Raw genomic sequence first — 19,704 nt, forward strand, 5'->3', positions numbered from 1 at the left:
CCTTTGTCTGCAGGTTTAATGACGATATTGTCGTTAGATCGTAAGTTTTTCAGTGCAGTTCGTTCTTCATTGGTAAGATTGTCAAAAGGTTTATTGTTATTTCTAGTATTTCTAATAATGTCCGACTTAAAATTGTCAATAAATGATTCCAAGGTGGCATTTTTGCTCGGTTTAGGGATCCAAGTACTCTTTTTTATAAATTTGTAGTTGTTTTCGTCTTCTGAAATTTCTGAGTCGCTATCCGAGCCTCTGTTGTTGTTCTCCTTCGACGCGAAATATTCCTTAATGCGTAGACTTCTGGCAAAATTGTCAAGGTCTTCCGACAATTTAGTTTCATTGACAGGGGCAGGTAAAGGACAGAAATTTAAGCCTCTCGAGAGAAGAGATGTTTCAGCTTCCGTTAACTGGTGTTTGGAAAGATTGACCACAATGTTGGAGGGCGAATCAGTCTCTAGTGACCTACGTTTAAAGCGCCTTACTCGTTTTCTCTTTTTTTCAGATGGTAAAGTGACGAGGATTTAGATACATTCATCACTCATGCTAACAACATACATCCAAGTATCAAATTTACTCATGAGAAATCTAAATCCAAAATCACCTTCCTCGATACCTCCAGCTCGCTCACAGATGGCATCATATCCACTGATCTATATTCTAAGCCTACTGACACTCACCAATATCTGTCCCCTAAAAGTTGCCATCCTGCTCATTGTACTAAGAGCATCCCGTACAGTCAGGCACTCAGAGTCAAGCGAATATGTTCCAACTCAGAAACAACTAAAAAACAACTACGTCAACTCGAAACCCGCTTGAAGAGAAGGGGCTACAAACACAAAACTATCCAAAAAGGCTTTCAGAAAGCGGAAACTATTCCAAGGAGTAAACTGTTAGAATACAAATATAAAAAGAAAAAGAAAAGGACTCCATGTGTTCTTACTTACCACCCATCTCTCAAAAACAGCTTCGGTGTCATTCGTGAGCATTGGAAAACAGTTGAAAAGAATTCCAAACTATCCAAGATTTTTCCCGAGCCTCCCATGATAGCTTTTAGGCAACCCAATAGTCTGCGTAACCTGCTGGTGCGGGCTGAAGTGTCTGATAATAGAAGTACTTCTGGAGAATGTCGTTCGTGTGATGAAAAACGCTGCAAATGCTGCCTACAGATGCATCACTCATCAACTTTTCACAGTAAGGCAACCGAAAATAACTATAAGATATTTTGCAATGTTAACTGCAAAAGTATGAATGTTATTTACATTCTAGAATGTTCGGTTTGTGGCCTCCAATATGTTGGTGAGTCAAAGCAGCCTTTCCACAAACGCCTCAATGGCCATAGGAGTGATATCTCTAAGAAGCCACTTCTCCCAGTTTCTCAGCATTTCAGACAGTCTGGTCACACACTTGATGACTTTAACCGCATGAAGATCCTAGTGATTGAATAGAACATTCACTGGAGTGATGCCCAGCGACAGGTTCGGGAAAGCTTTTGGATAAAGGAACTAAATGTACATCATCCAAACGGCATCAATAAAAAATACTAAGTTTTATTTTTCACTCATTTTGGGTTGTAAATATACACAGTCACGTATATTTGAGTATTGAGTTTTGTTTTATATTATGATGTTCAGGATTTTGGATTAAATCAATAGACCAAAACTTACCTGTATTATTGAGCTATTTTTATACATATTATCAGTATTGTTAAAATAATTGACACCGAAGAAGGCTATTTGTTAAGCCGAAATATTTGTCAACACGATTTATTAACAACATCTTCGTATAATACCATCTTATATTAGTATCGTTGTGCATATCTCTAGACTTATATAATTTTTTCCTTATCTGCACAGTATCGTCTATTCTAGACGATCCGGTACATAGTAAATTTGCTGGTTGGTCCTTTTTATAGACTTCTATATATATATATATATATATATATATATATGAGTCTAAAAGATTGTGTAACAATACCGATAAATAGATGGAAAACAAAACACTAAAAAGTGTTGAATATCATCGCACAAAGATGGAAAAACTGAACAGATGATATAAATTATACAATAATTGCAAATATTTCGGCTCAACAAATGGCCTTCCTCAGTGTTAAAAGTTTTAACAATACTGATATATAATGTATAAGGTGTAAACATAGATCAATAATAATACAGGTAAGTTTTGGTCGATTGATTTTAATTCAAAATCCTGAATATCATAATATAAACATTAGACTGTAAATTTAATTATTTCTTTCTATTGATTCCATCTGGATGGAGGACACCCAGTGTTTTTATCCAAAACTTCTCTCTTTGCCTATTTTGCCATGTACAATCCTGTTCGATCACAAGGATCTTCATGTGATCAAAATCTTTTAGATTGTGATCTGGTAACCTGAAGTGTTGGCTGACAGGAATATACGGTTTATATATAAACGCCTAAAAAGTGTACACAACAACACCAATAACAAAAAAAGGAACTATAAATGTAATTATTTATAAATATTTCGGATAACAGATATATTAAGACGAAAAAGATCCACATGCATTTGCATCTACCTCAATCGCTGTTTTGTGAAAATTTGTCTTTAATTTAAAAGTTTACAAATATCTAGAAGCTCCATACTTTAATTTAAGTATAACACATATATGCAAAAAATTCTTAGTTATGCACCTACATTAAACATATAAAGCCCATAGAAACAGATGAAAACAATTCAAGTATACCAACTTGACCATTTTACCTTCTCTAATAAAGAGGTCCATTTCTTTTGATTAATTTCAACTTGAACTATCCACCAAAGTTCAAATGAATGGATGTAAGCAATTATAGGCAACGGTTGTCCTTCAACAATGAGAAAAACCCATACTGTATAGTAAGCTATGAAGTTGAATAATGACTAATGGCCTTAATCAATTTAACTTTGCAACTATCCTTGAACTGCATAAATTATTCTTCTCAGTTTTTTGTCCCCCGCTCAACGCATTGCGGGGGATATAGACATACTGGGCATCTGTCTGTGCGTCGGTCCGTCCGGTCTTTGTTAGCGCTCTCACATGATTTTTATGAAACTTGGACGAGTTTGAAAATCAGTGCCGATCAGTTATTTTTAAAAGAGTTATGCCCCTTGGAAAGATTAATTATATAGAAAATTGTATTGTTAGCGCTGGCATGTGTACAATTCTTTGAAATATTAATTATAACAGAAATCGCAAATTTACTCTCAAGCCTTCATTTCTCTTAAGATGTTTATAAAAAGTTTTAAAAGCAAAAAAAAAAGTTTTTTTTTTAGTATTGCCCTTGTACCTTGAAAAGATCAAATATGTGCAATGCAGGGGACATTGGAACTCTGATCTTTTATTTTAATGCAAATATTTTTGTGCTAGGAAGATTTATTTTCATATCTACATGGCTACTGTTCCAGAAGCTGCAGATGCAATAAGGATGTAAATGCATTACGATTATTTGTATAATGTTTTTTAGACAATATTTTATGATACTGGGAGAATAAACAACAGGAAGTGAATATCTGAAGACTGGATATTTTTTGTCTTGACAGATGAGGATGTTTAATATTTAACTCTATATAGGGTTCTCACATGGCTAGAGACAATTTTTCAAACTATTGATGACATGCTAGAACATATTATGTTTTACTCTTACAGCAATGTTTTAGTAATCCGTATTGGCGGAGAATCTACAGATGTCTCAATTGTTAAAGTACAAAATGGTTTATACAGAGTATTTTGTTCCCAGAATTCCACAGCAGTGGCAGGAAGTAAATTTACAGACAGTCTCACAGATTACTTAGCAACAGAATTTTATAAGTAATTTTTTTATTTGATTTTACTAACTGGTAAACAAAAATAGTTCTGTGATATCTAAAACATAATTTGAATTTATTTAAGAGTTTAAAATTCCAATTTTAAAGGACAAATTCAATCCAATTTGAGAATAAACTTGATATTTAATCCCAAAAAATTGTATGTTGAATTTTTTTTTTTCAAACAATGAAATATAAAAAAAAATTGTTTGTTTTCGACTATTAGTCTATTAATGCTTGATTCAGATCTATATTAAATTAGGCTTAATTGTACAGGTGTGCATTGCAGTAATATTTTTGGGGAAAGAAGTAGAAACCTGTTTTGTGTTAAAAATTACTTTGTTCTATATATTTATTTAGAAAATACAAATTAGATGTGAAAGAAAGCAGACGATCACTGAAAAAGCTCCGTTTGGAAGCAGAAAATGTTAAACATACATTATCTACACTTGGTAATGCCCAATGTGCTGTTGATTCATTATTTGAAGGGGTAGACTTCCATTGTCAGGTTTCAAGGTAAGAGAGATGTGTATTCCTCAATACAGTAAAATAGACTCAGGAGTCTGTTTTACAAAAAAAACTTACGACTAAGATTGATCGTAAGTCATGAACAATTCAGTATACTTACGATCAATCTTGGTCGTAAGTTTTTTTGTGAAACTGACTCCAGCTCCTTATTTTATTTTATAGAAACACATATATAATTAAGAATGTTTAGCTATTCTTTTATCTTTTTGATAAATTAATATTGATGTATTCATTAATCAAAACAGAATTCATTTTAATGAATAGCATAGTGCAAAATTTAAGAATTAAGTGTCAGCAATTGTTTACTGTGTATGTCTGGCCTGATTATAGTAAACTGTGTTTCTCTGGCCCGAATTGTTGACTGTGTTTATTTTGACACAACTGTTTACTGTGTTTGTCAGGCCTGAATTGTTATTCAATAAATGTGACATTAATATTCAGCCTGATAGCTGATAAAGATAGTGTTTTTAAGACTTTGATTTTAGATGTCTTTTCTGTTTGATTTTCATGTGAATAAAAGCCTGTAGCCAGGATGTCTTCAGTGCATTCATTAAGACCCGGTACCTGGTACTTTTACCCGCCTACGGAAGCGTCTGGTACCGGCAGAAAAAATAAAAATACAAAAAAAAAATGTGGAAAATTCTTTTGAAGATCGTTCAAATCTAATTTCTTTCATTCCTTGATAATCTCCGTTCTACGCAGTTCATGTGTATGTTTATAGGTGTCTTCGTCGAGGTCCGCGTTAAAGTATAGATCTATCTTCTGCCAATTTAGGCACACTTCCAAAGTAGGAGAAGTGATAATTATAAACCATGTGTCTGTATCTGTATCGTAAGAGCGCTTTAAAATGCGACGATTTAGCAGTATATTTTCAAGCGGCAAATTGTTGATGAATTTAAATAACAACAGCAATATTATGTCTAATAAAAGGAAAGCAGCTTGTATCACAGATTATTTTATGAATAAAAGGTTTAATAAAGGTGAACATTCTATGAAATTCAGAAAATCGTTAATCTTATCAAATCAGTTCGTTTCCCGTTGGACGTTGTCACTGATCTCTGTTTTCTCGATATGTGTTCTATGTTGTGATTGAATGTTTTAGTGTAAGACTTCGTGAAACAATCTGAACTAACATAACTGTTACGTTTACAAAATATAATATCTGACGAGATTTAAGACTTCTAAAATTAAAAAAAAAGACAGCTCTGAAGAAGTGAAAAAAAACAACATTTTTACTTACTATAGTCAAGAATCCTATGATTAATTTGCCACCACCCCCCCCCCCCCCCCCCTTTTCACAATCACCCCTTTTTATAAATATTAAAGTTAAGTGAAAGTTGAATACATGTTTTTTTTTCTGACAAGAACAACCATCACAACACTTAGCATAAAAGCCATATATCAAAAACGTTTATTTGCTGTTTTGCATGAGAGCATGTTTATTGTTCATGTTGTTTAATTGTTTGCATGACACTGTTAAATTACTTACACAAACAATTGACACAGTTATGATTATAACAAAGCAATAAAAAAAAGTTACAACAAGTTTTATTATCAATTTTTTTTAATAATATACTATGTAACTTATGAAATTTCATTCACAAAATTGAACAAATGCAAAACATTTAATAAAAGTATAAAAACAAACAAAACATTTAAATAACATTTCACATGAAACCCCTGCATTATAGGTCATACCATGGAAGTATTATATTGACAATATAATACTTCCATGGTCATACATATTTTATAACTGATTACAAAATAATTATAAGCAATTAATTTTCAGATGATTACTCTAGCATGTCTAGAAAAAAAAAAACAATTCAATGTTAACTGACCAAAAATTGAAGCAAATATTTCAGACTTTACCCTATTTTTTTAAGTAAAAAATTAAGGCTGAAATCCCTAAAATCCATGAGCTTCCGGGGGGCTTTGCCACCCTGGCCCCCCTACCAGGGCTAGCCCTGGACCCACTGGGGGCCTTAAGTGGCCCCCAGACCCCTCACCGTTTAAGTTTGGTTCCCCCTATAATCTCAAAGGTACCTCTAGTCTTAAAAAATAATGAAACCCCTGTGTCTTTGAGAGGGTTATTTGTGATAAAGCTATTGATTTAATAGTCAAACTTTAATCTGAATCTTCACATTGATAGTATTTTTATGCCCCCGCCGTAGCGTAGGGGGCATTAAGTTTTACCCTTGTCCGTCTGTACGTCCGTCCGTCCGTAGGTCCATACATCAGTACGTCCCAAAATTGGTTTCCGTTCTTTTACATTAGTTTGCCTCAACCAAATGTTATGAATCTTATACATAATGCTCATTACCACAAAACACAGATCAAGTTTGAATTTTGGTGGCGTCACTTTTACCGTTCTGGAGTTATGCCCCTTTACGAATGGAAAAATTGCTGAATTTTTTGTTTCCGTTCTCCAACTCTAGTTTGCCTCAACCAAATTTTATGAAACTTATACACAATGCTTATTACCACAAAACTCAAATCAGTTACAAATCTGGGTAGAGTCACTTTTACCATACTTGAGTTATGTCCCTTTATAACGTTATATCCAAGCAGGTGCATCATCTGTGACCCGTGGACACATTCCCCATTTATTTGATTTCAAGGTACAAAACCCCAATTTGACTATGGGTATGAATATAACTATTTTATATCTTAAGCATAGAATCTTATTTCAGAGCCAGATTTGAAAGTCTAATATCGTCATTAGTACAGCAGTGTCCCTCTCTGATAGATAGCTTATGTTCTACTGCAGATATTGCAAAAACAGATATCCAGAAGGTAGGTGTTTAATAGGAGTTTTATAGTGTGACTCAGGTATAAGTCTTCTCCAATAATCGACATGTTTACCATTTTTGCATCAAAGTATAAGTTTAGTAAAGTGGTCGGGCATGTTCAGCAACCATTTTGTATATTTATACTTGAAATAAAATGTATATTTCAGGCTTATTTATTTGAGTTTGCTAATCCCTTTCAGAAAAAATTAAAAGGAAAAAGAATGATTATTCTGTAATGAGTTTACTTAATTCAAAGTGTTTTAATTTGATTTTATTGTCGAGCCTGCGACTTTTGTCGCAGAAAGCTCGACATAGGGATAGTGATCCGGCGGCGGCGGCGGCGTTAGCCAACTTCTTAAAAGCTTTATATTTTAGAAGGTGGAAGACCTGGATGCTTCATACTTTGTATATGGATGCCTCATGTTACGAAGTTTCCGTCAGTCACATGTCCAATGTCCTTGACCTCATTTTCATGGTTCAGTGACTACTTGAAAAAAAAGTTAAGATTTTTTGTAATGTTAAATTCTCTCTTATTATAAGTAATAGGATAACTATATTTGGTATGTGCGTACCTTGCAAGGTCCTCATGCCTGTCAGACAGTTTTCACTTGACCTCGACCTCATTTCATGGATCAGTGAACAAGGTTAAGTCCATATCTCAGATACTATAAGCAATAGGTCTAGTATATTCGGTGTATGGAAGGACTGTAAGGTGTACATGTCCAACTGGCAGGTGTCATCTGACCTTGACCTCATTTTCATGGTTCAGTGGTTATAGTTAAGTTTTTGTGTTTTGGTCTGTTTTTCTTACACTGTATGCAATAGGTCAACTATATTTGGTGTATGGAATGATTGTAAGGTGTACATGTCTAGCTGGCAGGTGTCATCTGACTTTGACCTCATTTTCATGATTCAGTGGTCAAAGTTAAGTTTTTGAGTTTTGGTTTTTTTTTCTTATACTATATGCAATAAGTCAACTATATTTGGTGTATGGAAATATTCAATGATGTACATGTCAGTCTCGCAGGTTTTATTTGACCTTGACCTCATTTTCACGGTTCATTGCTCAGTGTTAAGTTTATGTGTTTCAGTCTGTTTTTCTTAAACTATAAGCAATAGGTCAGCTATATTTGTTGTATGGAAGGATTATAAGCTGTTCATGTCTGCCTGGCATGGTTCATCTAACCTTGACCTCATTTTCACGATTCATTGGTCAATGTTTAGTTTTCTTGGTTAAGTCTGTTTCTTAGAAACTATAAGCAATAGGTCAACTATATTTAGTGTATTGAATGATTGTAAGGTGTACATGTATTTCTCGTTTGGTTTATATGACCTTGACTTTATTTTCTTGGATCATGTTAAGTTTATGTAATAGTTGTAGTAAAGCTTTCATTTAGGACTATCAACATAATATCAATGGTTAGTAAAGAAGGCGAGACATTTCAGCGTATGCACTCTTGTTAATAGAACAAACTGTAATTGCATCAATTGTAAGTAGCAGTCAGTATATCTGTGTTTGTTAGTTTCTCACTCACCTATTAAAAAGATGTTCTTGACTGTTCTTTGCATGCCCCCGCCGTAGGTGAAGGGGGCATTAAGTGTTACCCTTAACTGTACGTCTTTCCTTCCATCCCCTTTTCATTTCCGCACTCTAACATATAGCTGATAGGGTGATAGAGCAGATTGTTACATCTGAGAAAACATGTCAACCAAGGCAAAGCCAAGGTTGACAAAGTTTTTTTTGAGGGGTAAGAATCTGCTCTATCACCCTCACAGCTATGTGATATGTAAATTATTGTACTGAATGTTCTGTCATAATTGTCTTTTAAATTGGAGATTGAAAGAAATTAACTATGATATCATGTACATAACAACATTACAGTTATTTGAAAACAACAAAAGTGAAGCAAGATGTTTTTTTTCTGTGTTGACAGTCTTTTAAAAAGCTCTGGGGCTGAAACTTGAGCATTGTCGATATAAGTTCAATTCATTGTCCTTTAAATTATTAGTTTTTGATTGGTTTTCACGAGAGGTTGACTTTGAAAAAATTGTCACCTGCTGAGCCATGGGATAGAGTAAATTATTGCCCTCGTATTAACCAATCAAAATCCTTCATTTTGACGTGAAGTATAATAATTCGTAATATCGCCTGGTGTGGTTTATGATGATTTATTGTTGGTGTTTAACACCACATTCAGCACTCTTGGCTAAATAGAATGCAAAGGCTAATTAGCATTATGGCACTGCTGTGAAATAATGATATATTTATAGCTGGCAGTACTAGGGTTAGAACTGAAATTATAGTTAAAGTTATCAAGTATAAACCATGGAAATTCAAAGGTATCAATAAGTTTTCAAGAATGACTGACTTGACTTAATCCACTTCGTCCCAATGGGGACATAGGGCAACTACAGTTTCTCTCCATTTCTTCCTGTCCATGGCTGTTCGTTTTGTTTCTTTCCAGGTTTTTCCAATTTTGCTCAGCTCAGTTGTTAGTCCCCTGCGCCAGGTGTTTTTTGGCCTTTCCCCTTTTTCGATGTCTTGCTTGGTAATGTTTTTGTCTTTTTTTCTGAGGGTATCATCAGTGCCCGATCCTCTTCCACTTTCTTGTTCTTATTATCTGAGTTCAAGAATGACAAGCATTATACATTGTCTTCCAATACCTATCTGGAATTTTCATTACAAATGGAAAGATAACTATTGTCTTTACAAAAAAATGCAATTAGATGAAATTTTATTCCGAACTGGTTTTTATGCCCCACCTAGTGGCATTATGTTTTCTGTTCGTCCGTATGTTCCTCCGTCTGTCCTGCTTCAGGTTAAAGTTTTTGGTCAAGGTAGTTTTTGATGATGTTGAAGTCCAATCAACTTGAAACTTAGTACACATGTTCCCTATGATATGATCTTTCTAATTTTAATGCCAAATTAGAGTTTTGACCCCAATTTCACGGTCCACTGAACATAGGAAATGATAGTGCGAGTGGGGCATCCGTGTACTATGGACACATTCTTGTTTTTTAAGCATTCATTTTTATCTTGCCTTGGGATGAGACAGGAAAACCTCTTACTGGGAAAATTTGAAACTTCTCTGTACCTTGATGAGGGGAGATAAAACTTCAGTTATAATGTTTTGTTTGTTTATACCCATTTCAGGCAGCTATACTTACTGGAAGTGATGAAACTGATATTAAAGTGAATTTTGAACAAAGTGAAGTTGAATGTCTGAAAAAATCTATATGTGTAAAGGTAAGTAAATGATGTTATATTATCTTACCAAACATTTATTACATTGGCATCACATTTAATTATATACAGTCAAACCTGTCTATACATCTCTCCTTTAGGAGCAGAGAAAACTGGCCTCATAAAATAGGTGACTTTTGTTGAGGTTCAAAATGCATACATATTACTACACCTGGATAAGAAGAGAGTCGTGACCGGACAAAACATGAGTTCCCTTCAAATTTGTTGTTTTGCACATGACATAATCTTGAAAAATTATTCAAAATTCAAATTATAACACTTCTCAGTATAGTATATGCTAGAAGTAAAAACACTGGGAACAATACACAGATGGATTATAGCAGGAGCACCTGTTTTGAAAGGGATTAAAAGATAAACCATAAATAGAATCGAAAGATCACTAGTACCAGAAGAAAATAAACTTTGAATTTAGTTATATTGATTAAAATCTGGTCAAGTTGATCCAATAATCAAATTTAAGTAGTAACCCAATATGAGGAGGAGACATTCATTAGATGTTTTTTAATATGCTAGATGTGTTAACAGAAAAGATGATTGATATCTTCATGTACCAGATACATCAGTTTATCTCCTCTAATATAGAATTTTAAATTTTGATCCACCTATGAAAAAATGCAGGAAAATTATGTTCTCAGTCAGTAGTAGAAGTAAAAGTTTGTCAGTTACTCTTAGAATGTTGGTAGCTTAAATTGTGATCTCAAGTTTTCTGTATTAAAGAATAACCTCAATAAAATGTTATAACTAAATTACAGATTAAATAATTACTCACAAAACAGTATTTTTACTGATTCAATAGAAAATTAAAGATAGACTGTTAAAAAACTATTCTAGTGACATGTCAAATGATTTTACCAAATTAAAGTTCATTATATGATTCCTGATGATTTGTTTATAGGCAGCTAATGAGTCTACATGCCAACTTTATCCAGTCTTTCCATCTTTAACACCATTTCCATGTCGAAAACATGAAACTGTCACCTTACCAAGTAACCAGACATCTTTCAAACTAGAGCTGTGTGAATGTAGTAATAATAATTCTGTGGATGCAGATCTGGGAAAAGTATGTATATATACTTAAAATAAAAATAGAGAGATGTGGTATGATTGCCAATGAGACAACTATCCACAATGATGTGGATGTAGGCAACTATAGCCAACCGTACTAACTAATACTTTTTTTTTAATAGTTTTTGTCTCGCCTTGACGGAGTCAAAAAGCGAGACATAGGTATGCTGTTTCCGGCGTCGGCGAAGGCGGCGGCGGCGGTGGCGTCAACAATGTATTAGTTTGTGATTAGGTCTAGTTCATGGTGAACCACTAGTGGTAGGTCAATGATATTTGGTATGCAGTTGTATTAGCATTGGCACATCTCATTACCATAGAGATCATTTGACCCCGCCCCCTCAGTCAAGGTCTATTGACTTTGAAACTTTTCATAGTTTACATGTATTAGTTTGTGATTAGGTCAGTTCAAGGGGAACCATTAGTGGTAGGCCAATTTTAATTGGTGTTCAGTTGTATAAGCATTAGCACATCTCATTTCCGTGGAGAATATTTGGCTCTGCCCCCTCAGTCATGGTCTATTTACTTTGAAGCTTTTGCTTAGTTTACATGTATTAGTTTGTGATTAGATCAGTTTAAGATGAACTGTTAATGTTAATTGTCAATGATATTTGGTATGCAAATTTATTGGCATTTGCATGTATCTTTTCCATGGAGATTATATAGCCCCACCCCTGATCATGGTTCATTGACTTTCAAACTTTTACATTGTTTACAAGTTAATGTTTGTGTTTAGGTTTATTTAAAGGGAACGACTTATAATAAGTCAATGGTATTTGGTATGCAGTTGTATTACCATTGGCACATCTCAATCCATGGAGATTGTTTAGCCATTTACCTTCAGTCATGGTTCATAAACTTTGAATATTTGCATAACTTACATGTTAAAGTATTGCTATTTTAATTTCAACATTTGCATTATCAAAATTACAAAAAGGCGAGACATATCTTTGTGATAACAGTTTATTTTTACTGTTTGTTATTTCTAAGGTAGCAAATACAATATATGAACGTTATTGAAAAATTCTCATAGTATCCTGCAAAAGTCAAAATGATACTGAAATTGAAATTTTCAGGTTTTTATACGACCGCAAAAAAATTTTGAGGTCGTATATTGGTATGACGTTGGCGTCGTCATCGTCCGAAGACACATTGGTTTTTGCACTCTAACTTAAGTTTAAGTGAATGGATCTCTATGAAATTTTACCATAAGGTTCAATACCACAAAAGGAAGGTGGGGATTGATATTGGGGGTTATGGTACCAACAGTTAAGGAATTAGGGGCCAAAAAGGGGCCAAAAATCAGCATTTTTGTAACTTCCAGACATAACTTGTGTGTTAGTGTATGGATCTCTCTGACATTGTACCACAAGGCTCCATATCACAAAGGGAATGCTGGGATTGATTTTGGGGGTAGTTGCCTCCAAATTTTAGGAATTACGGGCAAAAAAGGGGCAAAAAAACAAGCATTTTTCTAGTTTCATGACAATAACTTGTGTGTAAGTGTATGGATCTCTCTGACATTGTACCACAAGGTTCCATATCACAAAGGGAATGCTGGGATTGAGTTTGGGGGTAATTGCCTCCAAATTTTAGGAATTAGGGGCCAAAAAGGAGCAAAAAACAAGCATTTTTTCTAGTTCCATGACAATAACTTGTCTGTAAGTGTATGGATCTTTATGAAATTGTACTACAAGGTTCCATATCACAAAGGGAAAGCTGGTATTGAGTTTGGGGGTAATTGCCCAAAACGTTTAGGAATAAAGGGCCAAAAAGGGGCCAAAAATAAACATTTTTCTTGTTTCCAGACAATAACTTGTGTTCAAGTGTATGGATCTCTCTGAAATTGTACTGCAAGGTACCATACTACAAAGGGAAGGCTGGGATTGATTTTGGGGGTAATTCCTTCAAAATTTTAGGAATTAGGGGCCATAAAAGGGCAAAAAAACAAGCATTTTTCTAGTTTCAGGACAATAACTTGTGTGTAAGTGTATTGATCTTTATGCAATTGTAATGCAAGGTTCCATATCACAAAGGGAAAGTTGGGTTTGAGTTTGGGGGTAACTGCCCTATACGTTTAGGAATTTGGGGCCGAAAAACAAGCATTTTTCTAGTTTCCAGACAATAACTTGTGTTCAAGTGTATGGATCTCTCTGAAATTGTACTGCAAGGTACCATACCACAAAGGGAAGGCTGGGATTGAGTTTGGGGGTGATGAATCATAAGGGGGTTCAAAAAATTTGGGAGGGGATTTTTTTTCCTTTTTTTTCTTTAAAATTTTCCATTTTAAATTGGTTATTTCTGATTTATATATAAAAGCAAATAATAATGATATGGTTTGAATAGGTAAATTAAATTTTTTTAAGTTCTTAGACCACATTCATTCTGTGTCAGAAACCTATGCTGTGTCAAATATTTAATTACAATCCAAATTCAGTGCTTATCAAGCTTGAATGTTGTGTCCATACTTGCCCCAACTGTTCAGGGATCGACCTCTGCGGTCGTATCAAGCTGCGCCCCAGCGGAGCATTTTATTTATCTCTATTTTGCATAACCTTGCAAGTACAGACCAAATGTTGGTATTTCTTTTTCATGTGACTTAAGGTAGCACTATTCAAAAACAACTAAATTTTATCAAAATTTCATTTTCAGCTGTTTTTATTACTTCTTAATATTCCAAAACCGCAGAAGAAAAATATTTTTCCATATCTTGCACTGTTAATGAGTTTTGATGATAATTAGTTTTATAAACAAATGCACGTGTCTGTCTGATACAAGATAAGAACATGTGGGCAGCACTTTGTGGTTAATCAATAGAATCATTTGATAGCTTTACGACCACTGACCAGCTATAAAAATAACAGTTATGAAAAAGAGGTGGACTAGGGGTTTATAGAAAAAAGATGATAATGAATTCCAAATAAAAATACATTTCTATATTGGAGCTGCCAGGAGAAAAAAACAAAAAACTATTTGGATCTATAGAGGGAATCAAAATATAAATGTACAAATATTAAACAAATATAACTATACAACATTTTATGTTGCTGATGGTTATATCAGATTTTCTTGAGGTGAATGTTTATATATGAATTCTTTTTAAAAGAAAACACAAATTAAATATCTCATTTTCAAACTACAGAAAGTAGAAAATTCTACTTTGTGTTAAACACCATATTTTCATTGTATACAATTTTAATTCTAGAAATCCCCCATAAGAATCCTCTACACTGACCAACTGATCATTTTTTGTACACATGCATAACTTACTTTTTAGGAAAACGTTTAAAGTAAAATTTATTGTTTTATGTACTTCATGAATAAAATCCATAGTGAAAAAGCAAATGCAATGAGTAATTAAACTTCTGAGATCATTAATAGTTGATGTTTATCCAGGTGGGCGGAGTTTTGACCAAATCAGTAGCAACTGACTTAGATCAAGGTCAATAATGATATAACTTCTCCCGCCAGATCAGAATGTTGATGCACAGTGTGTGCATTTTCTTTATATATATTTAGAATTGCTGAAATGGAAAGCTTTCTTACTGGTCAACACCTAATTGATTTATGATTAAATGCCAATCCTGAAGTATCCACATGGTACATTTGTGAATTATATTGAAGTTAATGATGTTCAAGTAGGAAAATTCTTATTTATTCAATTGTGACACATACATTTTTGCCATGAAAATGTTGTTTTAAATGAAATTAGCTCCTAGATGGGTGCCCCTATATGCATGATTTTAGCACATGTTGTTCCTTGACCAGTTATCTTCAAAACCGTGTCTCAGATTTCCAAAAACATCAATAGAACAAATTTTATACCTAATTAAATTTAGTGATTTCTTATGAATTAAGGTTACAAACTTAATTGAAGGTTTATGAGAGAATGAAATACAATAGGAAAAATCTGAGACACGGTTTTGGAGGTCAAACTGTGTTGCTCAAGAATCTATCAAAAATTTTGGGATGCTATGAATAACAGCGAAGCTAATTTCATTCAAATGTGGACATCACAATCTAGCAACTAATAACATAATAATTAATTATGTTATAATTATGTAATTATGAAATTATCACCATTTGAAAGATTATTCTTTCTTCTTTCTTTTGGTTCCTCATATATAAATTTTAGAGCTGGATGAAAGAAATTACATCAATTTAAAGTTGTCTGATGGGGGTGAAACAATCTTTGTATTGTGTTACCTTAAATCACTGGTTATTATTAAATTGAATTGATATGCTTTATTAAGATTATTTTAACTGTTGTAGCTATAAATTGCCATGATTCCATGTTAAATCATTTCAGCTTGTAATGCAGGATCTACCCAAATCAGCAGTAGTATCAATAGTTTGCCATCTCAGAAGGTATTGTATCAACCATTATCTCATTACATTACTACATGAAAAAATTAATATTCAGTCAAAAATTAAAATTTTGTCAAAGAAAAATGTTTATAGCATCAGGAATGTTTTTTAAAGGATAGATGTTCTATGGATTTGTTTAGTTCACTGACCTAAAAGTATTCCAAAGTGTATTGCAAGCTTTCTGCATTCTGTGTTCAGACTTCAATCAGTACAAAATGAGCTTAAGTGATAGTTATTAACAGTACAAAAGATCAGTTGAAATAAAAAAAGAAACACATTCTTTTGTAAAACAAAAATGTGATATTGCAGATTTTATAGATAATGGTAGATTTCTAAAGTTCATAAAACATTAAAGCAGCCTACGTGAAAGGCTATAGTCGTGTAGAGATATCATATATGGGATGGGATAAGAGTAGATGATTATAGAAGTAAAGGATATGTTGTGTAAGTTGTTTGGAAAAATATAAACCTTACATATTGTTGTTCATTTTTTTTTCAGGGATGGGTCATTACATGTTACATGTAAAGAGGAAAGTTCACAAAAGACAGTCTCAATTACAGTTGAAGTTCAAAGTTGACAACCAGCTGATGATTAAAATATAACAATTATATATTAAGTTATTGCTTTGATGGAGATCCGTCATTATCTGATTTACAGTTGTACGTGGATTGCAGTATTACGTTTGTTAATGATATTCATCTTTTTATACAAAGTTTTATTTCCCCAAAGTTATTCTAATTGATTATACTAGAGATACACCCATGTTTAGTACTTTTATACAATACTGACTTATAAAGATAAGAGCTATATATAAGATAACTGAAAGAAATATAAAGAAAGACCAAAATCATGTGTTTTTATTGTTTTGATTATACCAAGTGGATCAGAACCAACAATTTTCTTCTTTTGTTAGCTCACCGGGGCCCAAAGGGCCCCATGTGAGCTTATGCCATCACTTGGCGTCCGTCGTCGTCTGTCGTCGTAAACTATTTCAAAAATCTTCTCCTCTGAAACTACTGGGCCAAATACCTTCAAACTTAAAATAAATGTTCCTTAGGGTATCTTGTTTATAAATTGTATCCGAAGTTTTGATCCATCGACAAACATGGCCGCCATGGCTAAAAATAAAACATAGGGGTCAAATGCAGTTTTTGGCTTATATCTCAAAAACTAAAGCTTTTAGAGCAAATCTGACATGGGATAAAATTGTTCAATTGGTCAAGATCTATCAGCTCTGAAATTTTCAGACGAATCGAACAACCTATTGTTGGGTTGCTGCCACCGAATTGGTAGTTTTTAACAAAATTTTGCAGTTTTTTGTTATTATTTTGAATATTATTATAGATATATATAAACTGTAAGCAGCAATAATGGTCAGCAAAGTAAGATCTACAAAAAAGTTAATATGACCATAATTGTCAATTGACCCCTTAAGGAGTTATTGCCCTTTAAAGACAATTTTACACAATTTGTTCATCAAGTTTGCTAACATTTAAAAATCTTCTCTGAAACTACTGGGCCAATTACCTTCAAACTTTAACTAAATGTTCCTTATGGTATCTTGTTTATAAATTGTATCCAAAGTTTGTATCCATCGACAAACATGGCCGCCATTGCAAAAAATAGAACATAAGGGTAAAATGCAGTTTTTGGCTTATATCTCAAAAACTAAATCTTTTAGAGCAAATGTGACATGGGGTAAAATTGTTTAATTGGTCAAGATCTATCGGTCCTGAAATTGTCAGACGAATCGAACAACCCATTGTTGGGTTGTTGCCACCGAATTGGTAGTTTTAACAAAATTTTGCAGTTTTTATACGACCGCAAAAAATTACGACCGCAAAAAATTTTTGCGGTCGTATATTGGTATGACGTTGGCGTCGTCGTCGTCCGAAGACACATTGGTTTTCGCACTCTAACTTTAGTTTAAGTGAATGGATCTCTTTGAAATTTTACCATAAGGTTCAATACCACAAAAGGAAGGTGGGGATTGATTTTGGGGGTTATGGTACCAACAGTTAAGGAATTAGAGGCCAAAAATGAGCATTTTCTAGTTTCCAGACAATAACTGTGGAACGGTGTATGGATCTCTCTGAAATTATACTACAAGTTTCCTACCACAAAGGGATGGTTAGGATTTGCTTTGGGGGGTTATGGCTCAAACCGTTTAGGAATTAGGGGCAAAAAAGGGGGAAAAACAAGGTTAATGGACAAATACTTTAGTACAAAACATAATTTAAAGCAGTGTAAGGGAGATAAATCAAATACATCATTGAAATTATCTCCCTTACACTGCTTTTAAATTATGTATAAAGTAATGGTTAATGAACAATTAAGATAATTTAAAACAGTGTATATGAGGTAATCCAAATACAACGTTTTGGTTACTTCCCTTACACTGCTTTTAAATTATGTTTAAAGAAATGCATATTTATAAAGGAAGACCAGTAAAAATGTGGCATCTTTGTTTTTTTTACAAAAAAATCCATATGAAAGATTTGACACTATATTTTAAATTCTATTATAAAATAGATTAAGTTAGCACTATGGTAAATTTAAATGGGTAATTATGGTTGGAAACTCCATTGGAAATTTGAATTGAGATTATGACCATATCTTGAGGGAAAGAATTTTTTTGGGGAAAAAAAGGGGGTAAAAAGAAATTGTGGGGGGTCAATTTTTTCTCATTTCAGATTTCAGAAATTAAAAAGAATTATTTTTCAAATATTTTTTTTTCAAATTTCAAATATTGAAAAATTTAAAGAAGTAATCTTTAATTGCACAGTATGGCGCATTAGATTTGTAAAATCTTTGACCACATTTATTTATTTGTAATGCCGAATCTAACCGTGTATTAAGATTTTTAATTTGGGTCCAGTTTTCAAATTGGTCTACATTAAGGTCCAAAGGTCCAAAATTAAACTTAGTTTGATTTAAACAAAAATTGAATTCTTGGGGTTCTTTGATATGCTGAATCTAAACATGTGTTTAGATTTTTGATTATGGGCCCAGTTTTCAAGTTTGTCCAAGTTGGGGTCCAAAATTAAACTTTGTTTGATTTCAACAAAAATTGAATATATGGGGTTCTTTGATATGCTGAATCTAACCATGTATTTTGATTTTGGACATTGGACCATAATAGGTAAATTAAAAAAATTCAAGTTCTTAGACCACATTCTTTCTGTGTCAGAAACCTATGATGTGTCAAATATTTAATCACAATCCAAATTCAGAGCTGTATCAAGCTTGAATGTTGTGTCCATACTTGCCCCAACTGTTCAGGGTTCGACCTCTGCGGTCGTATCAAGCTGCGCCCAGCGAAGCATTTTATTTGTTATTATTTTGAATATTATTATAGATATATATAAACTGTAGGCAGCAATAATGTTCAGCAAAGTAAGATCTACAAAAAAGTTAATATGACCAAAATTGTCAATTGACCCCTTAAGGAGTTATTGCCCTTTAAAGACAATTTTACACAATTTGTTCATCAAGTTTGCTAACATTTAAAAATCTTCTCCTCTGAAATACAGGTGAGCGATTCAGGCTCTTGAGAGCCTCTTGTTAATTTTACTGTACCATTTCAATTAAAAAATTAATGGTACACTATCATGTTCAGCCATAATTATACCCCTGTTCCAAAGGAGGGGGTGTACTGGTTTAATTCTGTCTATGTGTCTGTGCAATAAAATTTTGGTTGTAATTTTATCAGGCACTACGAATTCGAGCTTCCTGAAATTTGGGTAAATCCCCACTTTGAAGAAGGGTGGTTTACTGGTTTACCTCTGTTTGTCTGCCCTTCTATCTGTCAGTCCTTCCATCCTACCACCCAATAAAATGTTTATCGCATTATCCTCAGGAACTAATGATT

At 33.4% G+C, this 19,704-nt stretch overlaps 1 protein-coding gene across 8 annotated transcripts in view; it reads left to right on the plus strand.

Moving 5' to 3' along the window:
- The window catches only part of LOC127711223 (heat shock 70 kDa protein 14-like), a 65,901-nt gene extending 49,259 nt beyond the window's left edge, over positions 1-16,642 (plus strand). Inside the window, exons 7-13 of one of the 8 annotated variants that reach the window (XM_052217262.1) lie at positions 3,660-3,821; positions 4,178-4,333; positions 7,039-7,141; positions 10,292-10,384; positions 11,298-11,462; positions 15,774-15,832; positions 16,332-16,641. In XM_052217262.1, coding sequence (XP_052073222.1) covers positions 3,660-3,821; positions 4,178-4,333; positions 7,039-7,141; positions 10,292-10,384; positions 11,298-11,462; positions 15,774-15,832; positions 16,332-16,410 — 817 coding nt within the window. In that variant the 3' untranslated portion in view covers positions 16,411-16,641. Of the gene's footprint in view, positions 1-3,659; positions 3,822-4,177; positions 4,334-7,038; positions 7,142-10,291; positions 10,385-11,297; positions 11,463-15,773; positions 15,833-16,331 lie in introns of all 8 variants that reach the window. The other 7 variants (XM_052217271.1, XM_052217267.1, XM_052217240.1 and 4 more) reach the window with 7 other exon arrangements.
- Positions 16,643-19,704: the final 3,062 nt, after the last annotated feature.

The sequence above is a fragment of the Mytilus californianus genome, unplaced genomic scaffold, assembly GCF_021869535.1.
Source record: "Mytilus californianus isolate M0D057914Y unplaced genomic scaffold, xbMytCali1.0.p SCAF_1, whole genome shotgun sequence".
Lineage (NCBI taxonomy): Eukaryota > Metazoa > Mollusca > Bivalvia > Mytilida > Mytilidae > Mytilus > Mytilus californianus.